The 25,722-nt window shown below is 36.2% G+C and overlaps 1 protein-coding gene across 3 annotated transcripts; it reads right to left on the bottom strand.

Annotated features, from left to right (window-relative positions):
- Positions 1-3,938: 3,938 nt before the first annotated feature.
- Positions 3,939-25,721, bottom strand: LOC144968372 (uncharacterized). 3 transcript variants are annotated; one of them, XM_078906652.1, is made up of 14 exons: positions 25,627-25,721; positions 22,951-23,029; positions 17,454-17,612; positions 16,760-16,870; positions 15,442-15,578; positions 14,812-14,995; positions 14,425-14,555; positions 13,628-13,774; positions 11,456-11,604; positions 10,034-10,103; positions 8,112-8,620; positions 6,595-6,899; positions 5,340-5,499; positions 3,939-4,079 (listed from the first exon to the last, which is right to left on the bottom strand). In XM_078906652.1, the coding sequence occupies exons 1-14, from the start codon at positions 25,675-25,677 to the stop codon at positions 3,965-3,967; spliced, it is 2,307 nt and encodes a 768-aa protein (XP_078762778.1). In that variant the 5' UTR covers positions 25,678-25,721; the 3' UTR covers positions 3,939-3,964. The 3 variants fall into 3 exon arrangements, with proteins under 3 accessions (XP_078762778.1, XP_078762779.1, XP_078762780.1); XM_078906653.1 differs by having other exon boundaries at positions 22,954-23,029; XM_078906654.1 differs by lacking the exon at positions 16,760-16,870.
- Position 25,722: the final 1 nt, after the last annotated feature.

The raw sequence follows: 25,722 nt of genomic DNA, 5'->3' as shown, positions 1-25,722 counted from the left end.
TTATAACTTTAGGATTCGAACTGGTCACAATAGATTTAACCACCACCTCCATATCAGATTCAATGTGAGAACTACAAGTCAGTGCCCCTGTGGAATAGGAAGTATGACAGGTGAGCATATCTTACAGAAATAGCCCAACCTTCTCTGCCCTAAGGAGAAAATACTGGCCACCGACTTCCCCAACCAGCCTGAGGAGTAAGCTACACGGGAGCCTGGAGGATCTCCAGAGGACAGCAGCACACATCTGGTGGAGAGTAGACTTACAATCTGGGCGAGCGCAAAGATGAAGAAATAATAGCCACAAATATGTAACTTGGAGTTTATTTCTATTCGTTATGAAGGAGATTGATTATAATTTCTTACAGAGCAAAAAAAGATGAAAGTTAATAAAATATTTCTTATCAATCAAATTTTTTATGTCCCGTTTCATCCCGATATACTACCGTTTTGAGATGTTGGGTCACAGTTATTTCTCCGTTGCTTTTAGAAACTCGGGTACACCGTTTTCAGAGAACATAGAGCACAATTTGAGATGTGTCGCACCTGTCATGACTCAGTTCACCTCCCCCCCCCCCCACCCCCCTCGCCCTTGAAGAAAAAAGGCGGCTATGTCAATACGTGGTTCTACCAATTTTGATTGAACTATTTCGGATGGAATACACCGTTTTACCACAATCTTTTATAATTTTATTTCATTTTCGTCTGCAGGAGAGGCTTGCCAGGTCGGTAAATCGATTGTTTGACCTCACCTCGTAATATTTATTTGAACCTGATATCATTACACACCAGTATTTATTTTTCCATATCTACCAATGAAGTTCCGTTTTTTAAAAAAATCTTTAACTACGGTATTTGCAATTAACCAAATATAAACCAGATGTCTGCAAATATGAACACTCATTCTGCCGCGGTTTTTAAAACCACGGTATATGCAATGTTAACCAAATCGCACATACTGTCTTCTTCAATAAAACGGCAGCATTGTAATTGTAGGCAAGATTTCTGCTGAAACAGAATAAAATAATCATATGGATGATGGCAATGGAAATGATGATGATGATGATGATAATAACAATAAATTAAAAATGATTCTAATAGTAATAATAATGATGATACTACTACTACTACTACTACTACTACTACTACTACTACTACTACTACTACTACTACTACTACTAACAATAATAATAATGATAATAATAATAATAATTATTATTATTATTGTTGTTATTATTATTATTATTTATTATTATTATTATTATTATTATTATCATTATTATTATTATTATTATTACAACGATGATGATCATGATGATGATGATGCTAGCAGTAGTAGTAGTAGTAGTAGTAGTAGTAGTAGTAGTAGTAGTAGTAGTAGTAGTAGTAGTAGTAGTAGTAGTAGTAGTAGTAGATGAAATAATAATAATAAAAATAATAATAATAATAATAATAATAATAATAATAATAATAATAATAATAATAATAATAATAATAATAATAATAATAATAATAACAATAATAATAGGCTACTACACTGCTGTGTTCTGAAAAAAAAAAAAAACCCAAAAACCAAAACGTTTCAAAAATGTTGGTCAGATAATTGATTTTAATCGATCGATACTTGAAGGACGAGATTTCTAACCAAAATTTTTTTAACGTTTTTTTTTTTCAGAGGTCGGCAGTATATTAGACTATCGCTGGTGTAAGCCACACCCACAGAACAAAGAGAGAGGCTCTCTTTTGTCTGTGGCAACACATTTAGTAATATTGAAGAGGGATTTGGGAATTTCGATTGTGCAACACGCAGCATTGTAGTCTTTTGGTATGACACTAACACTTAGACCAGTAGATCCCAGGTTCGAGTCCAGCTTTAAGTGGTACAAAGTAGAGTTTTTTTTTACTCACATTCTCTCGACGCATTCAGTCAGTTAAATGGGCACATGACTGGTAACCGAGTTGTCCGAATGTGTCAGAATTCCCCCCCCCCCCCCAATTTTTTTTTTTTAAAGGTAAGAAAGAAAGCTGTTATAGCGTCTCACAGGTGCAATGTCTCGTCCTACAGGTTATATATTGCGGTTTGTTTGGGTCCCATTTATAAAACGCTTTAATTTAAGTACATTAAGTAGCAAGTGCTCCATATCAAAGTTAAAGTGATACTAGAAGCTGTGGACTGTAAAGAGTAATTAACAAAAATGAATATAACAGCTTCGAAAAAGAACAAAATATCAAACGGAACAATTCGGGCTCAAAACTCTTCTACAGCCAACAACAAAAAACAATAAAGACAAATACATTTTGAGATTCCCGATAAACGAGACATTTTGTAGGTCTTCTCTAAATAAAAATCTTGAAAAGTCTTTCTAACTCTTCGACCAGTAGATTGTGTTTCGGACGGACAACTCTGTTGCCAGTCATGTACACATTTTACAAACAGAGTGCATGTAAAAAACTCATCTTTGTACAACCTAGGCTGGGACTCGAACCAGAAATCTACTGATTGAAATGTTAGAAAGACTTTCCAAGATTTTTATACAGAGAAGACCTACAAAATATCACTGTCGTCTATCTGGAATTTAGAAATGTATGTATGTATTTGTTGGCTGAAGAAGGGTTTTAAGCCCCAAACTTTCCGTATTTGGTATTTTGTTCTTTTTGAAGCTGTTATATTCATTTTTGTTTATTACTCTGTATAAAAGTTCAAGACTATTTAATTTTTGGCTACAAAAAGTATTTTCGTTGACTTTCTCCATTACTACAAAACAATACAGCAATACAATAAGGGGGGTGCGATGTGGCCGAGTGATCCGGAAGGTCCCGGGTTCGAGCCCCCTTTGAGAACTTTCATTTTTTTTCCTTGGGAAAGATTATATTAACCCCAAATTTTCTCACTTGGACAACATGAGTGATTCCTGTTGAAATCAAACATCCTGTTTGATGGATTATCTATATTCCTTCTGGAATGCAAAGGCGACGGAATCTTATGATGCTGTGGCGACGGAAGGGTGTAATTTATTATTATTTTAATAACATCTATGGTGTGGAGTTGCTAATCAATTCATTCGCCTCTCAAAGTAACCGGCATCAGTCCAGAGTGTAGTCTGCTCTCTCTCCACCCAGCAGTGATTGATAGTTTGGTCTATTAATTGAGCTTTTTTATATAGCGCAATATCGACTAAACGTGCTGAAAACGCTTTACAAGGGGACCCTGGTTAACAGCAACACTTTACATTTAGGACGGGACATGGCGCCTGATAGGCTATATTACAATTTTTTTGCGGACAGAGACAACACTGTGAATGGCCAGGCACTCATTTTACACCTGAGAGAGAATCTGAGTAAAGAGTCTTTTCCAAGGACTCAACTATGAGCCGAGCGAGGCTCGGACCCAGGACTATCCAATCCGAAAGTGAGTGTCACACCACAAGACCAGATAGCCACACAAATCATATTACATCTGGTGGTAAACATGACGTCTGATTAAATATCATACTTTTCAATAGATAGCAAGCAACGGAAACTCGCTGTTCGTTTGGCACTACATAAATGAGATGGCTTTGAAGGACTCCTCTTTTGAGGGGAACAATTCTTGGGTATTGAGGAATCAATGATCGCTCGTTTTCACGATTTGAAAAATTGTCTTACACGAACATAATAGTGTCTGACCGTAGCATAGACAGGGGTATGGTCTTTGCTGGTTTTGAGTTCAAATCTCGCCGCACTATGTGGACTTGAGCAAGTTACCTCGTCCCACTGACTTTGCTAGACTAATGCCTGGGTTATTCCAGTCTTCTCTTGAAACAGACCGTAACTGGTTAGCATCTTTGTAACGGTATACAACCCATACAACTAATAAGGTGTCTGGTTCTTCTAGGTTAGAGAATGCAGGCAATAGCCATTACTTACTAATTAATCTTGCCTAACAAACAATAAACAAACACTTTTTTTTTTAATCTACAGGAAAAGTTCATTTATTACTAACATCACAGATATTTAACAAAAGTTTGAGACATTTCACGTCCATAGTCAAGAAGTCTCCTTCACTGACATTCCACCAATTCATGTTGCTCTTTTCTGTGGGTCTGAAATGCAAAACAAGGGTGGGAAGGTATGAAGGGATGTATTGGGGGGAGGGAGGTGGGGGAAGGAAAGAGAGTTTTAAAAAAGATTTAAATCACAAAATTTAGCAAACATTAATTTTACACGACACAAAAGCAGTTTTAAATTTGAAACATGAACCACTTTTACAATATTTAAAAAGAGTGTCAGCAAAATCAAGTAAACTGGCAGACTGAAATACGACTAATGTCCATCAATATACTCCTACAGATTTTTACCATGTATATGATTTGTATGTGGATATGCAAAGTCACTTTGGAATCAAGCATGCCCAAATTTCTAGTATAATGATATAAATCACTTTATGATGACTACACGATGTTAGATAGTAGATCAAAGCTGCAAACCTATTGGTTCAAGTTCAAGCCTATAAGTTGCAAAAGACACAGTGTGCCTCACTGCAAATATTATACAGTCCTCACTTGATACTAGAATGCTGAATTCTAGCACGCTCTGCAATACAATATGCTGGAGCTGGGTTTCTGAATTTTATCCCATAGGGGTCCTGATAGCTCAGTTGGTAGAGTACTCGTTTCACACGCAAAGGGACAGAGACCGTTCCCGGTTGCAGTTCAGATTTTTTCTGACCCCTGTCCATGCAGCTGGGTCTATTAAATCTGGCAGAAAGTACTTTGCAATAGCGTCCTATTCAAAGGATAGCAAGGAATTTCTCTTGTCCGTTTCAAACTATAGAAACTGGGATAAACTCCGGCTCCATGGGCCTTATGGCTCTGAAGGACTACTTTAAGGGACTGAGATCGATCCCATGAGCAGTTGATTTTGGTATGCTCATATTCTAGCACACTTTTTGCCTTCTCTTGAGAGTGTGCAAGAATCCGGCGAGTATTGTAACAAATTTATCGTACAAGACAAATCCCTGACACTCTTGTAATACATTCTTCTTAAGATCTTGTGTTCATAAAGATGAGAAGCCTTTGGTTTATTTCTATTATTTGGAAGAGTATTATTTAGAAAAAATGCTTTCATCTTTAAAATGTCCTTTTATTACAATGTATAATGGTGCCACGCAAATATTTCTGTTAGTTAAGTGAAAAGTTGAATGTTATTGTTATGTAGATAAATGCTGCATATAGTTTTCATATTATTTGTTCCTCTTGGTATTATGTCAGGTTGGATGGATCATTATCAATTGAAATATCTGTACAAGTTTAATGTCTCACCAAAAGATTTAAAAAAAAAAGTTTTATAAAAATAAATCATACTCAGGGGTTTCTTGGATCCGCTTTATACTTTTTTCTAGTTCCTTTTTGTCAACAAGATAGGCAATTCCACGACTGTTCAACCAGACACCAATTGCCTCCCTTTGAAGACCTCCATTCTCAGACATCATTTGTGTCTTGATGTATGTGGCACCCATGTTTCCTGTATATTGTAGAATTTAAAAATTCAAACAAATTCAAAACTGAATGAAAGCATGAATCATTTGCCATGTAATTATCATCTAAAAGAATTAATTTTCACTTCTCAATTTTAAATTCTCTGAATATGTAAAGTGAATTAACCGCTATCCATAAATTCCTTGTTTAAAGAAAAATGTTTGGGAGAAAAATGTTTTGATAACCAAGAAAAAAGAAACAAAATGAAATTTAAAAAAAAAAAGAAAAGAAATAAAGCAAACGAGTCAGGATAATAAATTTCTAGTTTTCTATTTTCTATGGGGCAGAATTCTAAGATTCTTCAACATAGTAAATATATAGGTATTGGAGTAGAACTGTGTCTTCAACATCCTTCAGATTATTCCAAAGATCACTTACTCATTAAATTATTGGAGGGAGTGAGTGTGTAATTCATAAGACATATAACAGACCTCACCTGATATTGTGAATTTGAAATTCGTTCACCTTTCAAACGAATCCATGTACTAATATCACAAGATGTAATATTTTTGAACATTTTCCAAATATATAAACAATGACCTTAAGTTCTATGTAAGTGAAGGTAAAGGATGGTTTTACTATTGAAGCAGACCGATTGATGAGTAAAAATTAATATAAACTTCATCATTAATTGTCTACCTCAATAAACAAGTACAAAAATCAGATTTTGGAGGAAGATAAATCTGAAAATACAGTTTAAAAAAACAATAGACCTTGGTCAAGTTACAGTAAGAAATTGTATCGTAAAGAGCAAAATAATAAAATTTCATATTTCCGATCATTTTTACTTCTATTTATTTCTCTGCATTTGGTTTACCATTATTAATACCAGTGTGAGGGGGTGGTTAACATTTGCGGCTCACAAAATGGTATTATTTTAGGAAAGTTTAGGTGCCTGAAATTCGGTTAACATAATGTAGTTTCTCAAAGAACAAAATGGAAAATGTTGTCTTACTGATCATTATAAGCTTAAATTCACTTATCCTTGTCTGGTTAACCCTTGCATAATACTAGATTGATGCAAAGAGTCACATTTGACCAAATTTACCCTCCTCCCCAACATTGGATTTATCTGACTTACCACCATCTAACTGCTCCACTACTCTGCAGCTGTTGATGACCGAAGAGAATCTTCTCCTTTTCCAAGAAGCCTTAGCCATTCTCAATGCTGTATCAATGAGAAGCCTGGACCACACATCATTGTTGCTAGTACCAGCTGAAAGACATGTTTCATAATTCTTTGCCTGTTGAGGACATACTGACTTCCCATCTGAGCTGATTCGCTGACGTTTGGAGTGAGGCGGATTCATCAATGACAGTCCTTGGCCCAGTAGGTCAGATTTAATGGTTGATGGTGGGGGATGACATACCAGTAAGTCCATCGCTCTGAGAGGTGTTGTATTAACAAAGATTAGATGCATTCTGATGAGAGTTTGCAAATTATTTATATAAACTAAATCCTTAACAGATAGAGTCACTCTAACCCGATGTCATAATTTAGCTTTTACACCAAGAGAGCAGTAATATCAATACTATTCAAACTTCATTCAGACCTGCTACAAACAACTGACAAAAAAAAAAAATGACTTTGTGGGGAGAAAATCCAAATCTCAAGAGGGGAGGGGGGGGGGGGGGGGGAAGGGGGGATGTATAACACAAAATCCATGATTTTTACCCTTATTACTATAATTTGCCATCTTAAAAAGTTTTAAAACGTAATGTAATTTCATTCAATTTGTCACATATCCATTTCTCGCAAAATTAATAATATCTCATTCCAACTTTCTTAAAATTTTTAGAGAAAAATTCCGAGCCAGGAAGGGAAAATTTTTGCCTTTAACAAATTAGTATATGCCGATTAAATCTGTATAAATGGTAGGTTTTATCATTACAGCTTCTAAGTCAATGGGGGGTTGTAGTTAAAATTCAATGATAATGGGAAGAATTGCAATTTGAAAAAAAAAATTGGCTGGCACTTACAGGTTAATACTATCCATATGTCTCACTTGATGGAGCTCAAAATCACATTTTGTTGATTCCATCTCACATTCAAGATGCAAAATTACAAGTACAAAAATTGTATAAATATTGAATTGAGTTAAAATATAACATAACCTACTGCACCAGCTTTTATGAATAATACTGGGACTCTTCATTAGGCAGGTTTCTCGGGTCTCGAGCAAAACACTTAACCCTACCCATGAGGACATGGTTCTCACAACGACCAAGAGTGGTTATTATCACTCAAAAATAATTTCCCATATCAAGATTAACAAAGTAAATTTTAAAAAAAACAACAAAAAAACAACAACAAAATCTAAAAAAGACAACAACAAAAAAAAACAACCAAAAAACATAATAAGAATCAAGAAATAATGGCTACCATATCATTAATTTTGACAACTTCGTTCTTTATTTTTCTTTATGAAATATCTGAATAGTCCCTTAAAGCATGTCATATTATGGGTTAAGCCAGCTTCACAATTACAATATTACTTGTCATTACTTAAATGAGGACCGGAATAGTTGATAGAGAATAATGGCAATGAAAAAAATGAATAAATAAACAAAAAAAAAAAAAAAAAAAAAGCAACTTACTTTTGTAAACAGTAAACAGCGTTGTCTGTGAATCCTTGTGACAGAACCAAGGCATCAGCTCTGCAGAGAAGAAGCCTGACATTCAGGATATCATCCCTGCTCTCACTCATCGCATCGTCCACATCAACCCCATCCATTGCATCGCATGATCTCATTCTTTTTCTAGACTTTTCAAACGAGACAGATAAATTAACAGAGGAGTCCTTGTTATCTGTTTGACATTTCAATTTCCCCTTTGGACTGGACAACGGGTCCAAACTTTCCATACTCTGAGAGTTATCCAGCAGACTGAAAAAATCTGACTGAGAATTTTCTGTAGATATGTTTTCTGTGGAGTTGGTAATCCCATAGCTATTTTGGGCAAAGGTGTCATCAGCAGACAAAGCTGGTTGGGTGTTGGCACAGAGTTTGATACAGTCCTGGTACTGTCGTGTTATCAGAAGAACCTCTGCAGCCTCAACCAGAATTTCAGCGATGTTCAGTTCTTTGTCTGTCTCATGATTTTCAAACTGTGGGAAAGGAGACAAAACAAGATATAATTATAGACAATTAAGGGGAAAGGCTTATGACTGAAGCTTCATGTACTGAAAATAGTGTGGCATCAGTTACCCAACAGCATGCATGGCGTTTTGTAACAAAATTAAAAGATGTAGAGTACAATTACAATCAGAGATTAGATGGGTCACCATAACAGCAAAACTTTGGCTTGCCATTGTGTCCTTGGTTAAGACACTTTAGACACCTTATTGCACACCACTGAAATATCAATGAGTATCTGACAACCATCAGAGAAGCACAATTTAAGAGTTTTAATGTAAAAAAAAAGATGCCTAAATGTGACACACACTGTATGATATGGAAATTTGATTAGTTATTTTTGTTTTGGGATTTTACGGCGCTTGTGACACTTTTAGGTCATTTAAGTGCCAGTGAAAAGTAAGATGAGAGGGGAAAAGTTGCAGATCTGAAGTTTAAAGCACAAAATATAAAGTAGAACAAAGGGGACTGGTTGAAATAGGGAACAGAAGTTTCCTCAAGCTTTGACATTACCTGAAAGTCTCATTCAGACACAAACAAAGAATCCTGCTATAAAAAATACACTCAATTTTTTACAAAGTACAATATATTAAAAACCAAAATATTAAAATAGCACACAACAGCGAGAGAAGATCTACAACTACAAGGAAAAAAAAAAACATCTCTCGATAAAAAAAGAAAAAAGGAACTGTATATATTTGATTGCTTGCCTCACAGTTGAGGACTCCTGCCAGGACCATGGAAAAAACGAACAATCTCAATCTAGAATAAAAACAGAGGACAACATGGAAAGTGAAAAACAGGTATAGGGGGATAGAAGGCACAGTAATAATGACCTCTCCGTCTACCATGGAAGGTCAGAAGAAGCCCCCATCCAGAAAATTCAGTTCCATATAGCATATTCCATTTTATAGATGAAACATTGTGAAGCCAATCAAGCATGGTGAATCCATGGAAACGTGTTTTATAAATGCTCATGTATTTATTATTATATTTTAAAAAACATAATTAAGGGTTGACAATATGAGATTTTAAATCACTTAGTGAATACACTACTTCACTCATTACAATCATCAGTTTATAGTTCACAGACATTGTAATTCCTGTAGCAGATGTTTCTATGATAAAAACAAAAAATTAGCAAAGGAGTAGATATTCATTGCAATCATCTACATTCTTAAATAACATTATTCTCTCTACGGGTATTCAATTTCATACACACTTTTTCACATTTTTCTCCTCTTTGATATTCGGCAAAATGGCAGAAGATAAGCTTTCATATTTGACAAGCACATAAAAGGAAATTATTCACAATTTATGGTGTTTTGTAACAACAACATAAACAACATCAACAACAAAAACCACTGCTGTGTGCAAAAACTTGCCTGTGAAATGGCATTTTCCTCTTGAAGCAAACTAATCAGACTAGAATATTGTTCCGCTGCCTCTGGGTACCTTTGAAGAAGATAAAAACATCAAGAGACACATTGTAATTACCGTCTGCTAAGAGCCTTGTGACACCTTACGAACACAAAGGAAATAATCTGCCCAAAACAAGCACCATAAATAATACTGTTTTCAAAGAGCAATGTTGTAAAATCGGAGGACATGGTGGTAGGTTTGGGGTGTCAACTGACTTTTTCCTGGCAATAAATATTATCCATGTCTCAGTGGTATTAGATATGCGAAATGATTTTCCCCTACCGACAACATTCTTCTCCATCATTCCCTAACTGACCATAGCCCAATCCCTTACCAGCCACCCGATCTGACCAGTAACGGAACATTATTTTGATGCACTACAATTTGATCAAGCTCAAATGAATAACAAGAGAAGCTGTAAATATCATCATAAATATAATATACAGTAAGTAAGACTATATCATTTATTCATTTATAAAAACCCCAACAAATCAGCTTAAAATTCTCGCTTGAGGTGCTTTACAATGTCTACCTGACAAGGAAACATTAAGATAGTAACAATGATGAGGACAAGACATGACATGCAGATTTAATTTTCAAAACAAGCATCACACTGAAATAATAATCTCACCCACAACAAAAAAGGGTGATGTAATTTTTCACTTCTCTAACCAGTTAATCTAAAAATTATAAAACTATTTTTTACAGATAAATATACGAGTAACTTTCCAATATTTCTTAAATTAAGGATAATTATATTATCTGTTGACTCAAAAAAGATTTACCTCGATCTATGTTTGTTTGCACAATGCAGTAGAATAAGAATTAAAACAGATGAATGCCTTTGCGTTATAACCTTTATTTCTCCAAAAATACTGCAATTTCTCCAGTCATTTAACTAAACCATTCCCTATTCTGCTGTTTCTATAAACTTCTTGAAAGAATCACAAACAAAAGAATCTTACCCACTCTGGACCTGATAATTCCACCAGAACAAGCTGGCTTCAGACCTGGCCAACACTACAGAACAAGTCCTTGCCCTCGTGTCTTTCATTGAATGCGGATATAAGCAAAAAGCCAAAACAGGGACTGTGTTTATTGATTGCTCTGCCCCTTATGATACGATATGTCACAACAGACTCGTTTTCAAATTAGGAAAATGTAGAGTATACCTCTCACAACTAGGCCAGATGATACCATCCCAAGCTCTAATCTTATCACCTGAAAGTTTTTATTCTCTATTGTTGTCTGGTACTTCTCTAATCTTTTCCTTTCTAGTTATCTTTTGTCATAGCAACCAATACATAATCTGGAGAGTATCACCTCCATTCCATCAATCTCACTGTATCTAAAGTACAATATAAATTATTGGGATTTGTCCAAACCTTTTCAGTTGTAGACATCTCTTAGCAAACGTCACTTTGGCCAAGATGAAAGAGACAGGAGTTATTGGTGGGATAATGGACCAGATCAATTCATCAACGCCCAATACAGGGATTTTGTCCTTCTGTCTTTTTTCCTCATCAGCTAGAGCCTGAGATATAGAACAACAAGTAGAGAGTGGTGATAAGGGAAATGAAAAGAATAAATTAAATAAATATCTCCTTTCTGTGCACACTTATCCTTAATTTTAATTACCACGATTTAAGTTCTTTTCATTTTCCATTTTCCTTATGATTTTGCACCTTAATCATAAAGGACAACACATGCAGCCTTTTTTTTTTTGTATTTGATGGAATGTGGAAGACACTTAAAAAAAGATTTACTGGAGTGGTTTGGGGTTTGTTTGTTTTCAAGGGTTTTACAGCACTTGTGACACATTTGGGTCATTTCAACGCCAGTAAAAAAGAAAGAAAATCGGATAGTGAAAAAATTCTAGATTAAAATCAAAAGCACACAAAAATTAGGGAACAGGTTTTGATTCCAAGAGCATACCATCAATGTAATTAGAATGAGATCACCTTTAAATCTCATCCAGACACAAGCACAGGACCTGACTAAGAGGAATGCACTGAAATGCTTACATTATACATCCAAAACAACAAACATAACATTACATAACAGAGAGATGATTGACATCGATAAAAATATGATCCACCAAAACTATTACTATACATTTGAATGTTTCCCTCTGAGCCAAGGATCCCGCCCAGGGAAAGGACAAAACCATGTAAACTCATTCATAGACAAAGACAGAAAGTATTAATTATGCCCTTCCGCCACAACATCATAAGATATCGTCGCCTAGGCATTCCATGAAGGAATATATATAGATAATTCATCAAACAAGATATCTGACGTCAACAGGAATCACCCATGTTGTCCAAGTGAGCAAATTAGGGGTTATTAATCTTGCCCAAGGAAAAAAACGAAAGTGTCTGAAGTGGGGTTCGAACCCAGGACCTTCCGGATCACAGTGCAATGACTTAACCACTCGGCCACTTTGCCCCCCATATATGGGTATACACGACACAAAAAGTACCTCCCTGCCCACTATGGGAGGTCAAGAACCCCACCAAGTTGTTTGGGTTTGATCCCAGTTTCTGTTGCTGAAAAGAAATGACCTTAAGATGACACAGGTTTACAAGACCATGTAGATTTAATTCAAAACAGATTTGTTCACTTTGAGTTTGAGAGAGTTGGATAAATAATCATTTGAGTTGCGGAGTTCTCATGTTGCATAGAATTCAAATGCAGATTTCATCAAGACAATAAACATATTTTGTATTGGACAAAATGTAGACTTGTCAGAGGTAACAGACATGAAACTCTATGTTTATTATTTATAGCACTGCAATTCTTACCAGTCCTAATTCCATTAAAGAAATGTGTTAAGAATTTAAAATCTAAACAAACATTCCTCTCTTCACGTAAACATCACTATGAAAACAATATGAAAGTGAAAATATGGAGTTGGGAGAGAAACAAGGATAAAGCAGGCACTGGTACAAGAGAAAAATATGACCAAGTGTTTATTATAAAGAGCAAGACAAAGCAAAAAAATAAAAAAAATCATTAAAAAAAAACAGAGGATCAAACCACAAACCACCTAATTACCAGTCGTACATGATCCCATGAAACCATAGAGGTTACCTGATGATTGGGAGGGCTCAGTGCTTATATTCTTCATACACAGATTTTGAAGCTTGTGTTAAAATTTAAACATGTGAAATTGATAGTAAGCTTCAATTTAATAAACAAAAACAGATAATGTGGATGTTTCAGGTTTCCCTTTTATCAACAACAGACGATGAATGAAACATTTCAGACAAATGAGAATGTGAGAAACATTCATCTGTAGTGTTCCGTTCATTATATTTTGTAGTATTTCATTCATCATGTTTTGTTGATAAAGGGGAAACCCAAAACATTCACATTATCTATTTTCGTTTATCAAATTGAAGGTTATATTTAATTTCACAATGTTTATATTTCTTTGAGCTTCGAGTAGCAAAATTTACATTAGTATTGATAAATCATAACGAAATAAAAAGTGAGAAAAAAAAACGGGATTTTAAAAACCACGTCCTGAATTTTTTTGGAAGACCTGCACTCACCATGACACAAAGATTGAGAGACTCCAGTTCAAGTTCAGGTAGATCAAGACTTTGATACACCAGGGACAAATGGTAAAGGATAGAATAACATCTGGAATCTGCTTGGAGTGCATCTCGATACGTCTGGATGGACAGCTGGGGACAATCCTGGACAAAAAGAGTTCTCAAAATAATAAGTGAACTGTAGTTGAGGCATTCTGAAATAAAAGTAGTCCCTCAACACTCAACACATGAGGTCTATGGAGCTAGAGCTTGACCCTGCTTCTGTAGTATTAAAATGAAAGTAACAATCGCTTATTACCCTTTGAGTGGGTGCTGATCTATTACAAAGTAGCCTAGTATTTACTATGTGGCCTAGTCATCTGATCACTGCTGGTGGTGGACAGAGGGATCAGATAAAATCTTGACAACTCCTGGGACAGATACCAACTCTTTGCTTGTGGGGTGTGTGCTTTCAGGTACTCTATCAAGCCGGAGGGGCTCGAATTTCACTAACAGGGAGCAATTTATATTCAGCCACCATTGTTCGATACTGCTCATCTATTGGGACATGACATAAAGTTTAACCACATCTCTTCGAGGTCAATCGAACCATCTACCAGATCTGATGCTTACTGACAAAACACTGTTTTCACTTTATCCATAAATTTTTCAAGAAAGTACATTTACACCTCTGGTACACATAAAAGTATTGGTTGTAAAGGGTTAGTTGGAACAATCCCAGCCCGGAGTCAGAAAGAAGTTTGCAAAATACCATCTAGTCTATGGGAAATCTCAAAAGAAATAAAATTGATTACCATGTGGAAATAGCAGTGGGCAAAAAGACACAAGAGTCGACACTTGTTTATGGAGTCCACACACTGTTTCAAAACAACCTGAAGCTTTTGCATGGCCAGTGTGTACATCCTTTGCTCCATCAGATTTCTACCTGCATTTTAAAAATAGTTAAACAAAGAAAAATGAGGATGATCTATATATACCTTTCTATGAGCCCGAGGTCATTGGTCATATTGGAATATGTGCTCAAAGTGACCGACATAGTGAAAAGTGTCCACAGCTTTTGGAATATCTAACAAATGGTTAAATCTGAGGCTATGTTCAGATAAAAACGAGAGGATTTTATTGTTTGATCAATATTCAAGCACACACAAAGACACCTCATCTAAACTGAGCAACTCACTCACACTCCATCGCTGTAAAGATCCACTTCCATGGTTGGTGGTCCATGACCAATTGATTGATGGGTTGCTTGAAAGTTGCCAAAAACAAGCAGACGACATGCTCTACCATAACTGTCTTCACTTCCTCCTGTATGTCTTCAGAGGATGGGTATGAGAGGAGCAGACCGTGATGGAAATGACAACTCTCCTAAATTTGATGTGAAATAAAAGTGATGAAACAACACAAAATCAGCAAAACAAATATTATTCAACAAGCTCTCCAACTTATATATATATATCTATATATATATATATATTATATATATATATATATATATATATATATATATATATATATATATATATATCTCGACAAAATATTCGCCCTGTTAAAACTTGTTGTAGAACATATATATATGAATAAGTAAAACATTGGTGCTATCAACAGAAAAAGAAAACATCACAAGAGATCCTTTTAAAAATGTGAGTTTAAAAAAGGATAAGACAAACAAAAAAAATAATAATGGACAATTTGAAAACAATATTTGACAATGTAATGTAATCCAACAATGGAGAAAATCATCAAAGATACTATCCATTGCCTACCACCACATATTTGAAATGAATTTTAATTGTCTATGAACTTTTCCTCACCTTAAGTACAGGCACACCAGCCATCTCTGTGAATCGAAGGAGACAAGTGACATCTTCCTGACTAGACCCATAGATGCGACGTTTGTACAAACACACCACAGTCATCAGCAGTAACAATCTTCCCAGAATTGTAAGCGCTAAAGGAAAAAAAAAGAAGCAGATAACAATCTCCCTTTATTTTTTCATGGTAACAGTGCGACATTACAATACAGAGGCATGGCTCTAGCCAAGGGTAGCAAGAAATTATTACTGTCCATTTTACACTCCAAAAACAAGTACAAATCTGTATTATGTTTTTTTGTGGATATGAAGTACTACTTAAGTCCAGCTAAAAGTATAGGGGATGCTGCAAGAGCAATATAGCTCACTTGCGATGTGTGGAATACTACACATATGCTATACTCCATAAAAAATGATGGCATAATAAAAAAGAGCATGATAAATTAAAATGACTACTCTTACTACTTGGTAAAACAGAGAAACAGGGCAATACATTATATGGAATTAAAGTGATTCATTTGTGTGTGTAAAACAGAGAATGAAAAGAAAAGGAAAATATGTTCTATTGGTCAAGCAGAATATTCAAACAAATTGTTGTATAAACGTTTCTTGAAAAGGATGGAAAGCTTTGAAATGCATTTCAAACAAAACACCCCTATTACAAAAAAAAACAAAACAAAAAAGAAACATAAATGAGTTGTCTCTGTTTTCTATTATATAGATTATTTTTATTTCAAGAAGCATGACGCAATTGCTAATTTACCAATAAATGTCATGACTTAAGCAATGAATCAGATGAGCAAAGAGCAAGAGAGCATAAGTATCGAATAACTCAACACCTGTTTTGTCATCAAAATGCACGACTCCTCAGCCCTTATCAAAATAACAGGAAAGCTAACAAATGAAATGGATGGGGCCACTTTTTGCTCTGCCTATTTCATTTTTTATTGTTGCTGTTTTCTTATTAAGATTCTCATAATTGTATATATTTGGACAAAATTACTTATCAAAATATGCAATTTCATACTGGTTGTGATGCCAGATACAAGCAGAATGCCTGACTTCATTGTTTTTCTTAGTTCACTGAGTAGTTGACAAGGATAATACAGTATTTTAAATAATGTGTACAAAGGAAGAAGATATAAAACATCAAAAATATTATTAGTAATTCCAAAAACACAATGAAGATGGAATTTATCCTGGTTATCTGTTGTGTTAAACATAGTAGCAATTGCTTGCTACCCTTGAAAACGACACTTCTTTATCACAAAGTATCTTCTGCAAAATCTAACACCGCATTTTCAAGCATTATACTCACACTTGAAATGAAAGACTGGGTTTTCCAGGACTTTGACAATTTTCAACATAACATGAGTGACATTTCCATTACAACTTTCTTCCATTTCGGAATCTGTGATGCCCTTGTACGCTGCAGACAATGACCAGAAGAAATTGTAAAAACATTTCAAATTTATGACGTCATGCCTCAATCTGGCAATATGCCTAGATTAAGCAATTGCCACAACTTGAATCTAATGGCAAAACTATCAGATTTACCAATATTTGAAATTACTTCAATTTGGACTAAATTCATTTACCTCTATAAAATAGAATAACTGACTCAGTTTTCTTCCGACTCAATTTCTTCATTTGGATTTTGAAAGTACACACTTACAGAGACATACTCATCACCAGCCAGACCAATTTATAAATTTGTAAATTAGTAGTCTAGCATGTCATTCTGTGATTAATGAGTGAAATTTAAGCATAATATGATTTGGGAAACAATGTTAAGTATCCAGTGCTTTCCTATGAAGTCAAAAATGTTGAGCATGATCAGTGATCTGATAGGCTGTGCCCTACTTGTCTCAGGTTGAATGAGTACTTGGCTATGTATAATGACTTATTGGTAATGTGACATCACTATTTCAAAACAAAGGACAATTTATTGCCAACCCGTTATAACTGGAAATTAAGAAAAATAATTTTTAAAAAAATTTTCATCAACTCACCTCTCCTGAGTATAGTAGTAATAACGTCATTTGTTTTGGACTCATCAAAGCTGGATGAAACTAGTTTGTAGTCGCAAACCAAGCTGATAATCTTGACAAGTATGTAATTGTACGAGGCTGTCACTTCACCACAGATTTGATCTGGTTTTGCAGGCCACACTGAGAATGACAATTTAACTTGAATGTGAAAATGGAAGAAAAGCATTGAATTACTTTATTGATTTATAAGCAAATGAGGGCTTTAACTTGAAAAAAAAAATCAAATTAATAAAAATATGCGAGCAAAGAAATTTTTTTTTAAATAAAAGAAAAAAATAAAGTTTGCCAAAATCACACTTATAACCCTTGCTGGCTTTATGTTGAGGTGAGCCATAAGGACCATTAGGTTGGAGTTTTATCCTAGATTCTACATTATACAGGCCTTGTAAATTCGAGATCTGGCCATGATTTCCTCAAAGTAACTATTTTTACCAAGACAGCTTCTTCTTCTTCTTCTTTGTTCCTCTGATGGACATCTATGGCTGCAGTCCGATGTCTGCTATGAAGTCTGTGGTCCGCTTTAGGTCCTCAGCCTCACCATAGAGCTTTGTGTTGAGTGTTGTAGGGGTGACCCAGTGGTTCGAACGTTGCACGTTGTATAATGGGCAATCCATAAGCACATGTAAAGTGGTTTCATGGTCGGTTCCACATGGGCAATAAGGGGTTGTTCCAATACCTAGCTTTGTAAACATATGTCCTCTTAGTCTATTGTGTCCTGTTCAGAGGCGGAATAGAGTGACTTGGCTACTTCGCTGAATGGCATGGATTGGATCCTGCTTGTTGTGTTCTAGGTGTGTGTCATTCCTTTCTTTGTCTATTTTTAGCTTTATTATTTTCTTTTGCTGATGGTAAGTGATTGACGACTTCGGTTGTTCCTTCTGGGCTCCTTCTTTGGCCAGTTGATCGGCAATTTCATTTCCATATATACCTACATGACTTGGAATCCACTGCAGCACAATTTTTCCTGTTTTATCAGATAAGCCCTCAAGGGCCTCCACAGTGTGTGCGGCTTCAGAGTCCTGGTAATTTTCAATAGACCGGAGAGCATCATCAGAGTCTGTCAAGTAAACCACATTTTTCCCGTATATTCTGTGATCTCTGGATAGTTCTTTTGTTGCATTGAGGATGGCTTTTTCTTCAGTTTTAGTACTTGTGCACATTGAACCCACTGATACAGATATTTTTGTTTCTGTTTTATCTGTCCAGTGTATGAGTGCACCAGCACCTCCATTCATGAGGGGGCCGGAAACTGAGCCATCTGTATAAACTCTTATCCAGTTGGTCATTGGGTATTTTTTATCGATCATCTTTAGGGTTTGAGCATTGTCATTATTGCTTCGAATGTTTTTCTTGTTGATGGTTATGGATTTTTGTTTCTTTTTCCACGGTGGTGGTTTGAGATTTGGGACATTGATTTGGGCAATATCTTCCTTTGGTGTCACTTTATATTCGCTCTCTAGTTTTTGTCCCAAGGCGATGAAGTTTTCCCTTTTGAGTCGATTCTCTTTCTTTTCCATTGTACTTGGATGCAGTGGTTGGGATTCCATGAATTTTATCTTTGAGAATTGTGTCACTATTTTTAAATTTCGTTGTTCTTTGAGAGGTTTTATTCCTGTGTGGGTTTCCATCTTGTGAATTGGTGTTGTTTTCATTGCTCCAGTGATCACGCGTAGGCATTGGTTTTGGATTTTTTCAACCTTTTGAAATTGAGCCTGTGAGCACGTTCCTCATGCCGATATGGCATAGTCTATTGCAGGTCTTACATATCCAAGATATGTCTTCTTCAGGACGTTTGAGTTTGCTCCCCATTGCGTTCCAGCAAGTTTTCGGAGAAGCTGCATTCTCTTGTACCCTTTCTGTTGACTTTCATCTATTTGATGTTTCCAAGTGAGTCGAGGGTCAAATTTCACTCCTATATACTTAGGCATAAGGTCTTCTCTCAGAATCTTTCCATCTAAAGTTAATCGCATAGATTGCTTTTTGGTTGATAAGCTGAATGTTGTGTATGTGGTTTTATCAGCATTTACTCTCATACCCCAGTCTTTTGTCCATTTGCTCAAAGCATCAAGAGTCATCTGTATCCTGGCCTTTGCAGTACCAATATTTCTTTCAGTGCATATCAGTGCAAGGTCATCTGCATACATGGCTGCTTTTACTCCTCTGCATTTGGTTTCGCAGATGTCATTGATAAAAACGACAAAGAGGGTTGGTGAGAGAACCCCGCCTTGTGGTACTCCATTTGTCATGTTCGTTAGCTTGCTTTTAGAGTTTTGAGATTGGACTCTTGCTTTTCGATTTGTGAGGTAATCTTTAATCCATGCAAACATGTTGTGTGAAACGTTGGCTTTCTTAAGTTTGAGAAGTAGTCCTTTTGTCCAGACTTTGTCAAATGCCTTTTCCATATCCACCCAAACTGTGACTGTGTGTTTTTTTTCTTGGTAACCATTTTCGATCAGCTGCGAGATGTATGTTATCTGGTCCTCTGTGCAGCGTAATTGTCTGAAACCAGCCTGTTCATCTGATATCAACTTATTGCTTTCTAAATACCATTGGAGACGGCGATTAACAATTCTCTCCATCAGTTTACCCAAGCAGCTTGTCAAACTTATTGGCCGGTAGCTTTCGGTTTTATTTTTTGGCTTGCCATCCTTCTTAATTGGTATCATGGTTGCCTGTTTCCATTTGAGTGGAAGTTTACCCTGTTTCCAACTTGCATTGAACAGTTGTTTCATTTTCCTCTTTGTGAGGGTTCCTAGGTGTTTCAACATGTCATTAGTAACATCATCTGGACCTGGTGATTTGTTCGTTTTTAGAGATTTCAAGGCAATTTCTACTTCTTCTTTTTTAATCGAACTGAACATGACATCATCTGTGGATTCTTTGGGTGTATCCTTGTGTTTTCTCAATTCTTTGTGGACTTCTCGTTTTCGTTCTTTTCTAATCTGTATACTCCCAACACTTGAGTACTGCTTCATAAAACAGTTTGCTGCTTGTTTTTTGTTGAGAATCCTCCCCTGATCATCTTCTACTGATGGTGCAGCATATCTGTTTTCTTGTCCACTTAGAGCTTTGGTTAGGTTCCATAATTTTCTTCCGTCTCTGTCGTAGTCAAGTTGTCTGGTTTTTTCATGCCATGCTTCATGTTTTGCTTTTATTGTTTCTTTCCTGAGAGTTTTTTCAGCCTCTTTGTAAATTTCCATATTCTCATCATTTGGCTCTCTCTCTGCTTTTTTTCTGTGTTCAGTGACTTGGCTGTTGAGACTTCCTAATTTTTCAGTCCATCCTGGACCGTAGTCCTTTCTTGATCCTCTGGGGATTGATTCTTTTGCAGCTTTCATGATTGATTTTGTGAAAGCTTTGGCTGATTTTTCTACATTCCTTGTTTTACAGTTTATCTCTTTTGTATAACTATCAGTCAACTTTGAAAACAGAGTCCAGTCTGCTTTTTTATAATTCCATCTCGGAGGTGGTGCCTTTCTGTCTTTTGCATATTCTTCAGTTATTTCAACCAGAATGGGACGATGATCACTTCCTGCCAGTTGTTCCTTTATCTGTTTACTGACTTTTCCGGTGAGATCTTCAGATATGAGAGTTAGGTCTGGGGTTGATGTTGTCTTCCATGCTCTTGAGAAGTATGTATCTGGGTCATCTTCATTTCTGACAATTTGAAGCTTACTGTCTGTAAGCCAATTTTCAAGGGTTTCACCTTTTCTGTCTAAGTCATTGTATCCCCAGCTTGGGGAGTGGCTATTGAAGTCTCCCACAACAATGAACTGTTCTTCTTCACTTCTTATGTTTTCAATTGGCAGATTCTCTGATGGTGGGCTGTAACAGTTATATATTGTGTATTGCAATTTGTTTTTGGTAATTTTTACAGCCAATATTTCAACAGATTCATCTGTCGTTATTTCATTTGTCGCTATGTCATTTCTGACGAAGATGATTACTCCACCTTTGTTCCGTTCTTTTCTGTCTTTCCTAAAATGTTGATATCCCCTTATTGAACACCTAATGTTTTCTGTGAGGTGTGTCTCCTGTATGCAGGCAATATCTATCTTCTCATCCTGAAGAAACTTGGAGAGGGCAGTCTTTTTATGTTGTATCCCTTCTGCATTCCATTGTAGCAATTTGATAGTTCCAGTAGTCCGTAACCTTGCATCTCCTACCCTGGTTCCACAGTAGGAGGGCAAGGTACCACCAGATCGCTTGGGTGAACCCTGTTTATCAGGGCTCGACGCTAGGTCCGTCCGGCGGGAATCCCCAGACTTCGCGCCATATCGTCCGACAGTTTTGTTGTCCATCATTGTGAGGAGGATGCGTGTCACATTAATTTTTGGGTTGGTTTCCCTCTCCAGACTATTTGCGCCTTTCGGCTCTGCGACTCCGACTTCAGCGGTTCTTTATTCTCTGGATGTGATTCCATAGCCTTTCATCTTCCCAGATCCACAAGGCAGTGGTGGTTTGAAGTTGGAGTTTTCCTTCTCCTAGACAGACTGCTTTCCAAGGCTATGAGCTCTGTCCACCCATTAATGGTGTCTAGGCTGGGAGTCCAGGAGGGTATCTTTGTAGAGTGACAGTTTCCCTTCACCCCACCAGCGTCATGGGGCTAGCACAGCTTATTGCGTGAACTAGGGCAATCTGGCCACGGCGGTTGATTCCTCCCTTCATCCGTCACCTCAGACACATAGAAACTCGTGTCATCAGCCGGTTAGAAAGTTCCTTTCGGAATACTCCAACCGTTGCCCAGGAGGCGGGCGGGGAAGAATGCCCCTACGTGGACCCTGACACGAGCTGGAATGGGTTGCGGATCAGTACTGATCAAAATAATCCAATCCTGCCTCCCACCAAGACAGCAATAAACAGATAGGTGAACCAAGCTTCATTTCAAGTCTGTGCTTGTATTAAGATATATCAAGGGAAATCAGCATGGCTTAGTGGGTATGCTCTTTGCATTTTACCCTAAATGCAATAGGTTCAACTCCTACTCATAATGTTGTGTGACCATAATAAGTCACCTCACCCAAGCTCACTTTGCAGCGGTGCACCACAGCTGACACCAAGGCTAAACTCAAGTACAGTTTCCTCGAAAATACAGTCTCATTTGAATTATGGCCCTAATAAGTTATTCCTTATTATTTTTTTGTACATGGTTTCTTTGAACTACGTTTTTCTAGAACTTCTTTACATGTCCTGAGGTTTTAGAGAAAACCGTGCTCGAGTGTATTTCTGATTTCTCGTGAAAAACAGGTAATAAAAACAAATTTCCCCATGGTGACAAATTAATGGAATTCAATTTTATGATTTTAAATCATTGTTTGAGAGGTTGTTCCTGAAAGGGTTAAAATTTCATTTCAATTTCCATAAAATCGGGTTTACCAATCTTAACAATAATGCCAGCCTGAATCAGTCGATGACATGTTATCATATGTTCAAGTTAAAAATAAAAATGATACATTACCACCTTGAGCATCATGAAGGGTATTGCATATCGACTGTAAAAATTCCATGACCCCAGATTCCCGTTGTCCAGCTGTAACCTAATAAAAAAAATGGTATCATTTATAAATATAGTGCATTTCCACTTATTTGCCATGCACAATGGTCATCAGCAGGTCATTATGTGTGATCAATCATCTTAAAAGGGTACTATGTCAGATTGAACTTGATGACAACCATTTTGGTTAATTTAAATTGGAGGCTGCTCAGTTTGTCACAGGCTCCAGATTAGCCCAAATAGACCGTAGATGATTTCTTTGCCTTCTTTGTTAGACTGTAAATCTGATGAACAAAATGAAGTGCAACTACTTAAGTTTTCTGTTGTCCTGCATAAAAGAAATTATGATACCAGTTAATTTGTTTTACTCTAGAATATCTTTATATGGCTCCATTCATTTCAGCCCTTCAATTTACTCTTCTAAAAATTTACAGTTGCAATGAACACGTTTTTCAGACAAACTGTGTTGATCTGTATACAAACTTTTAGAAGAAACATAAGTATGTTTTAAAAGAAAACTCATGAATAAGGTCGCTTTGTTGTTTCATTTAAGTATTTGAGTGTAGATGATAGTAATAATTACACCACTTTAACAATGTAGTCGTAGCTTAAGTTTTTCATAGCTTAAGTTTTTCATTCTCCTCCTTCTAATTAGTGGTGTAGAGATAGTCCCTCTAAAATGTAAATTCAGCTTGTTTCGCTTTGTATGCAAATCAAATGTAAATTTTGATGCTAGAAGAAATAAATAACAATGTGAAATTGAATGTAAGCTTCAATTTGATATACAAAAACAGGTAAAATGGATGCTTTGGGTTTCCCTTTATCAACAAAACAGGATGAATGAAACACTACAGACGAATGAGATAATGTGGTTGTGGCGTTAAGATGAATCATCTTAACCATGCCACTAGTACATTATCTCATTCGTTGCACATCTCATTCCTGTTTTGTTGATAAAGGGGAAACCTGAAACGTCTATTCTATCTGTTTTCGTATATTAAATTTAAGCTTACATTCAATTTCACATTGTTATTTATGCAAATCAAAGCAAATTACTCTATAAATTTCAACAATGAATGTTCTCTCGTGAAAACAATTGAAAAATAATATTCAATTCATACAATCAATCAATCAATCAATCAATCATCCATTTACTCTTTTTGAGAGTGTCAGCGATAACTCCAATCATGCACAGGGCAGAGTCGAGGCAGGGTCGACCTGTGACAAGCTGGGTCTGTATCAAACTGGCCTCTGACTGATAAACTGGCATGCTTTCCCACTGGGCTGTGACTAACTAGGCCTGTGACTGTGACAAACTGGTATGCTTCCACAAAAAAAAAGTTTGCTAACTTAAAGATTTCAGTTTGGAACTGTGTTTTCAGTCCACCAGTGGTGGAAACACAGCTGTGTATTCAGTCCACCGGAAATAAAAATTTAAAAAAAGGACCAAATATCGTCGATACTTACCTTAGTCAATACTGGCCACATTGATGTTGAGCCAATTGTAGGTTAGGTATCATCATAAATGGACAGGCTATAAGTTTATGGAAATTTGACTGCTTAATAATATAATTTACAGCGTTTTATTTACTCTCGGAAAGTCTTGATTGAGAGTTGCTCGAAATCCGCGCCCGAGTTTCTTACAAAGGCTGTCAGATAGCAACTGGCCTGACCAATTTGACCAAAATTACTACACAATGTTTCTATAATTAATTGAAAATTAACATTTATATCTATTTTTTATTTTTCCGAGTCTGTTAGAATTTTTGTGATTATCAAAACTGATGATTTTCCCAAGGAGATCCAAGTTTTAGTAATGTTTGCCCAAGTAAGGTTCTATTCGGTCACTTTTCACATCGATCACTGGCCTCGAGCACAGTGAATAGTCTCCTGTGGCTATTCGGACTCAAATTCCAATGCGCATGTGCAATCGGGAGCTTATTCAGACTCGGTCTGAATAGTCTTCTATGGCAATGTAGCTTTCAAAATATTTTTTTTTTAAAGCTTTTGTTTTTTTATTATTATTATTCTTTTAATTATTGATAATTACATAAAATTGATGCAAATAACAGTAGGTGGTGTAGTATCGAAAGTAGTCTAAATCCCGCTGTATTTGATGAGAAAGACAAAGACATAGATCAAGTCAAATGGAAGTCCAGTTTGAAATTATAAAGAACAAAAAAGTCAAAGTAATTGATCTAAAGGAAAAGTTTTCATTACAATATAACTCGATGTCCAGATAAAATCAGGACGAAAAAACATATTGTGATAGTGTTAGTGTTAGAGGTAGACAGGTAACAATCCTTCTACAGTACAGGCCGAAGAACGGGTATGAGTATGAGCATGAGCTGTGTCAGTGTGAGTGTGAGTGATATAATTTAATATGGGCAAAACAGAATTTCTTCTGAACTCTTCTTCTATTTCTATATCAGCTTTCGCTCACTGCCCTGGTGCCCCCCCCCCCCCCCCCTGCGCATGCATATTGGACTTCGAATCCGAATAGCCATGGGAGACTATTCACTATTCATTCAGACTCGAGTCCGAATTGCCACTTCGTTACTTTTATTTCACCAGTTCCTTGACTAGAATGACTTCTTGATAACTCTAATAGTAATAGCTAATACTAACAAGGTTATTTACCTTTCGCGTGAATTCAAGAGCAAGATCATTGATTCTGGATGGGTGCATCATTGCTCTGTTTTGTTTTTGTTTTGTTCTTCTGCTTATTTGAGAAAT

This window comes from Berghia stephanieae, chromosome 3, assembly GCF_034508935.2.
Source record: "Berghia stephanieae isolate SIO BIC M18660-M18661 chromosome 3, UCSD_Bste_1.3, whole genome shotgun sequence".
Taxonomy (NCBI): domain Eukaryota; kingdom Metazoa; phylum Mollusca; class Gastropoda; order Nudibranchia; family Aeolidiidae; genus Berghia; species Berghia stephanieae.
Note: the sequence above shows the minus strand (reverse complement) of the source record. Positions and strands in the feature narration are given on the sequence as shown.

What these genes read in the sequence shown, in the direction of transcription:
- LOC144968372 (XM_078906652.1), bottom strand. Translation starts at nt 25,677, where the DNA reads ATGATGCACCCATCCAGAATCAATGATCTTGCTCTTGAATTCACGCGA. An exon ending in CCCACTGCTATTTCCACATG is followed by an intron (nt 13,775 to 14,424) that starts GTAATCAATTTT and finishes CTTTTTGTCCAG; the next exon opens with GATTGTCCCCAGCTGTCCAT. An exon ending in AGGAAAATGCCATTTCACAG is followed by an intron (nt 8,621 to 10,033) that starts GCAAGTTTTTGC and finishes CCTTTCCCACAG; the next exon opens with TTTGAAAATCATGAGACAGA.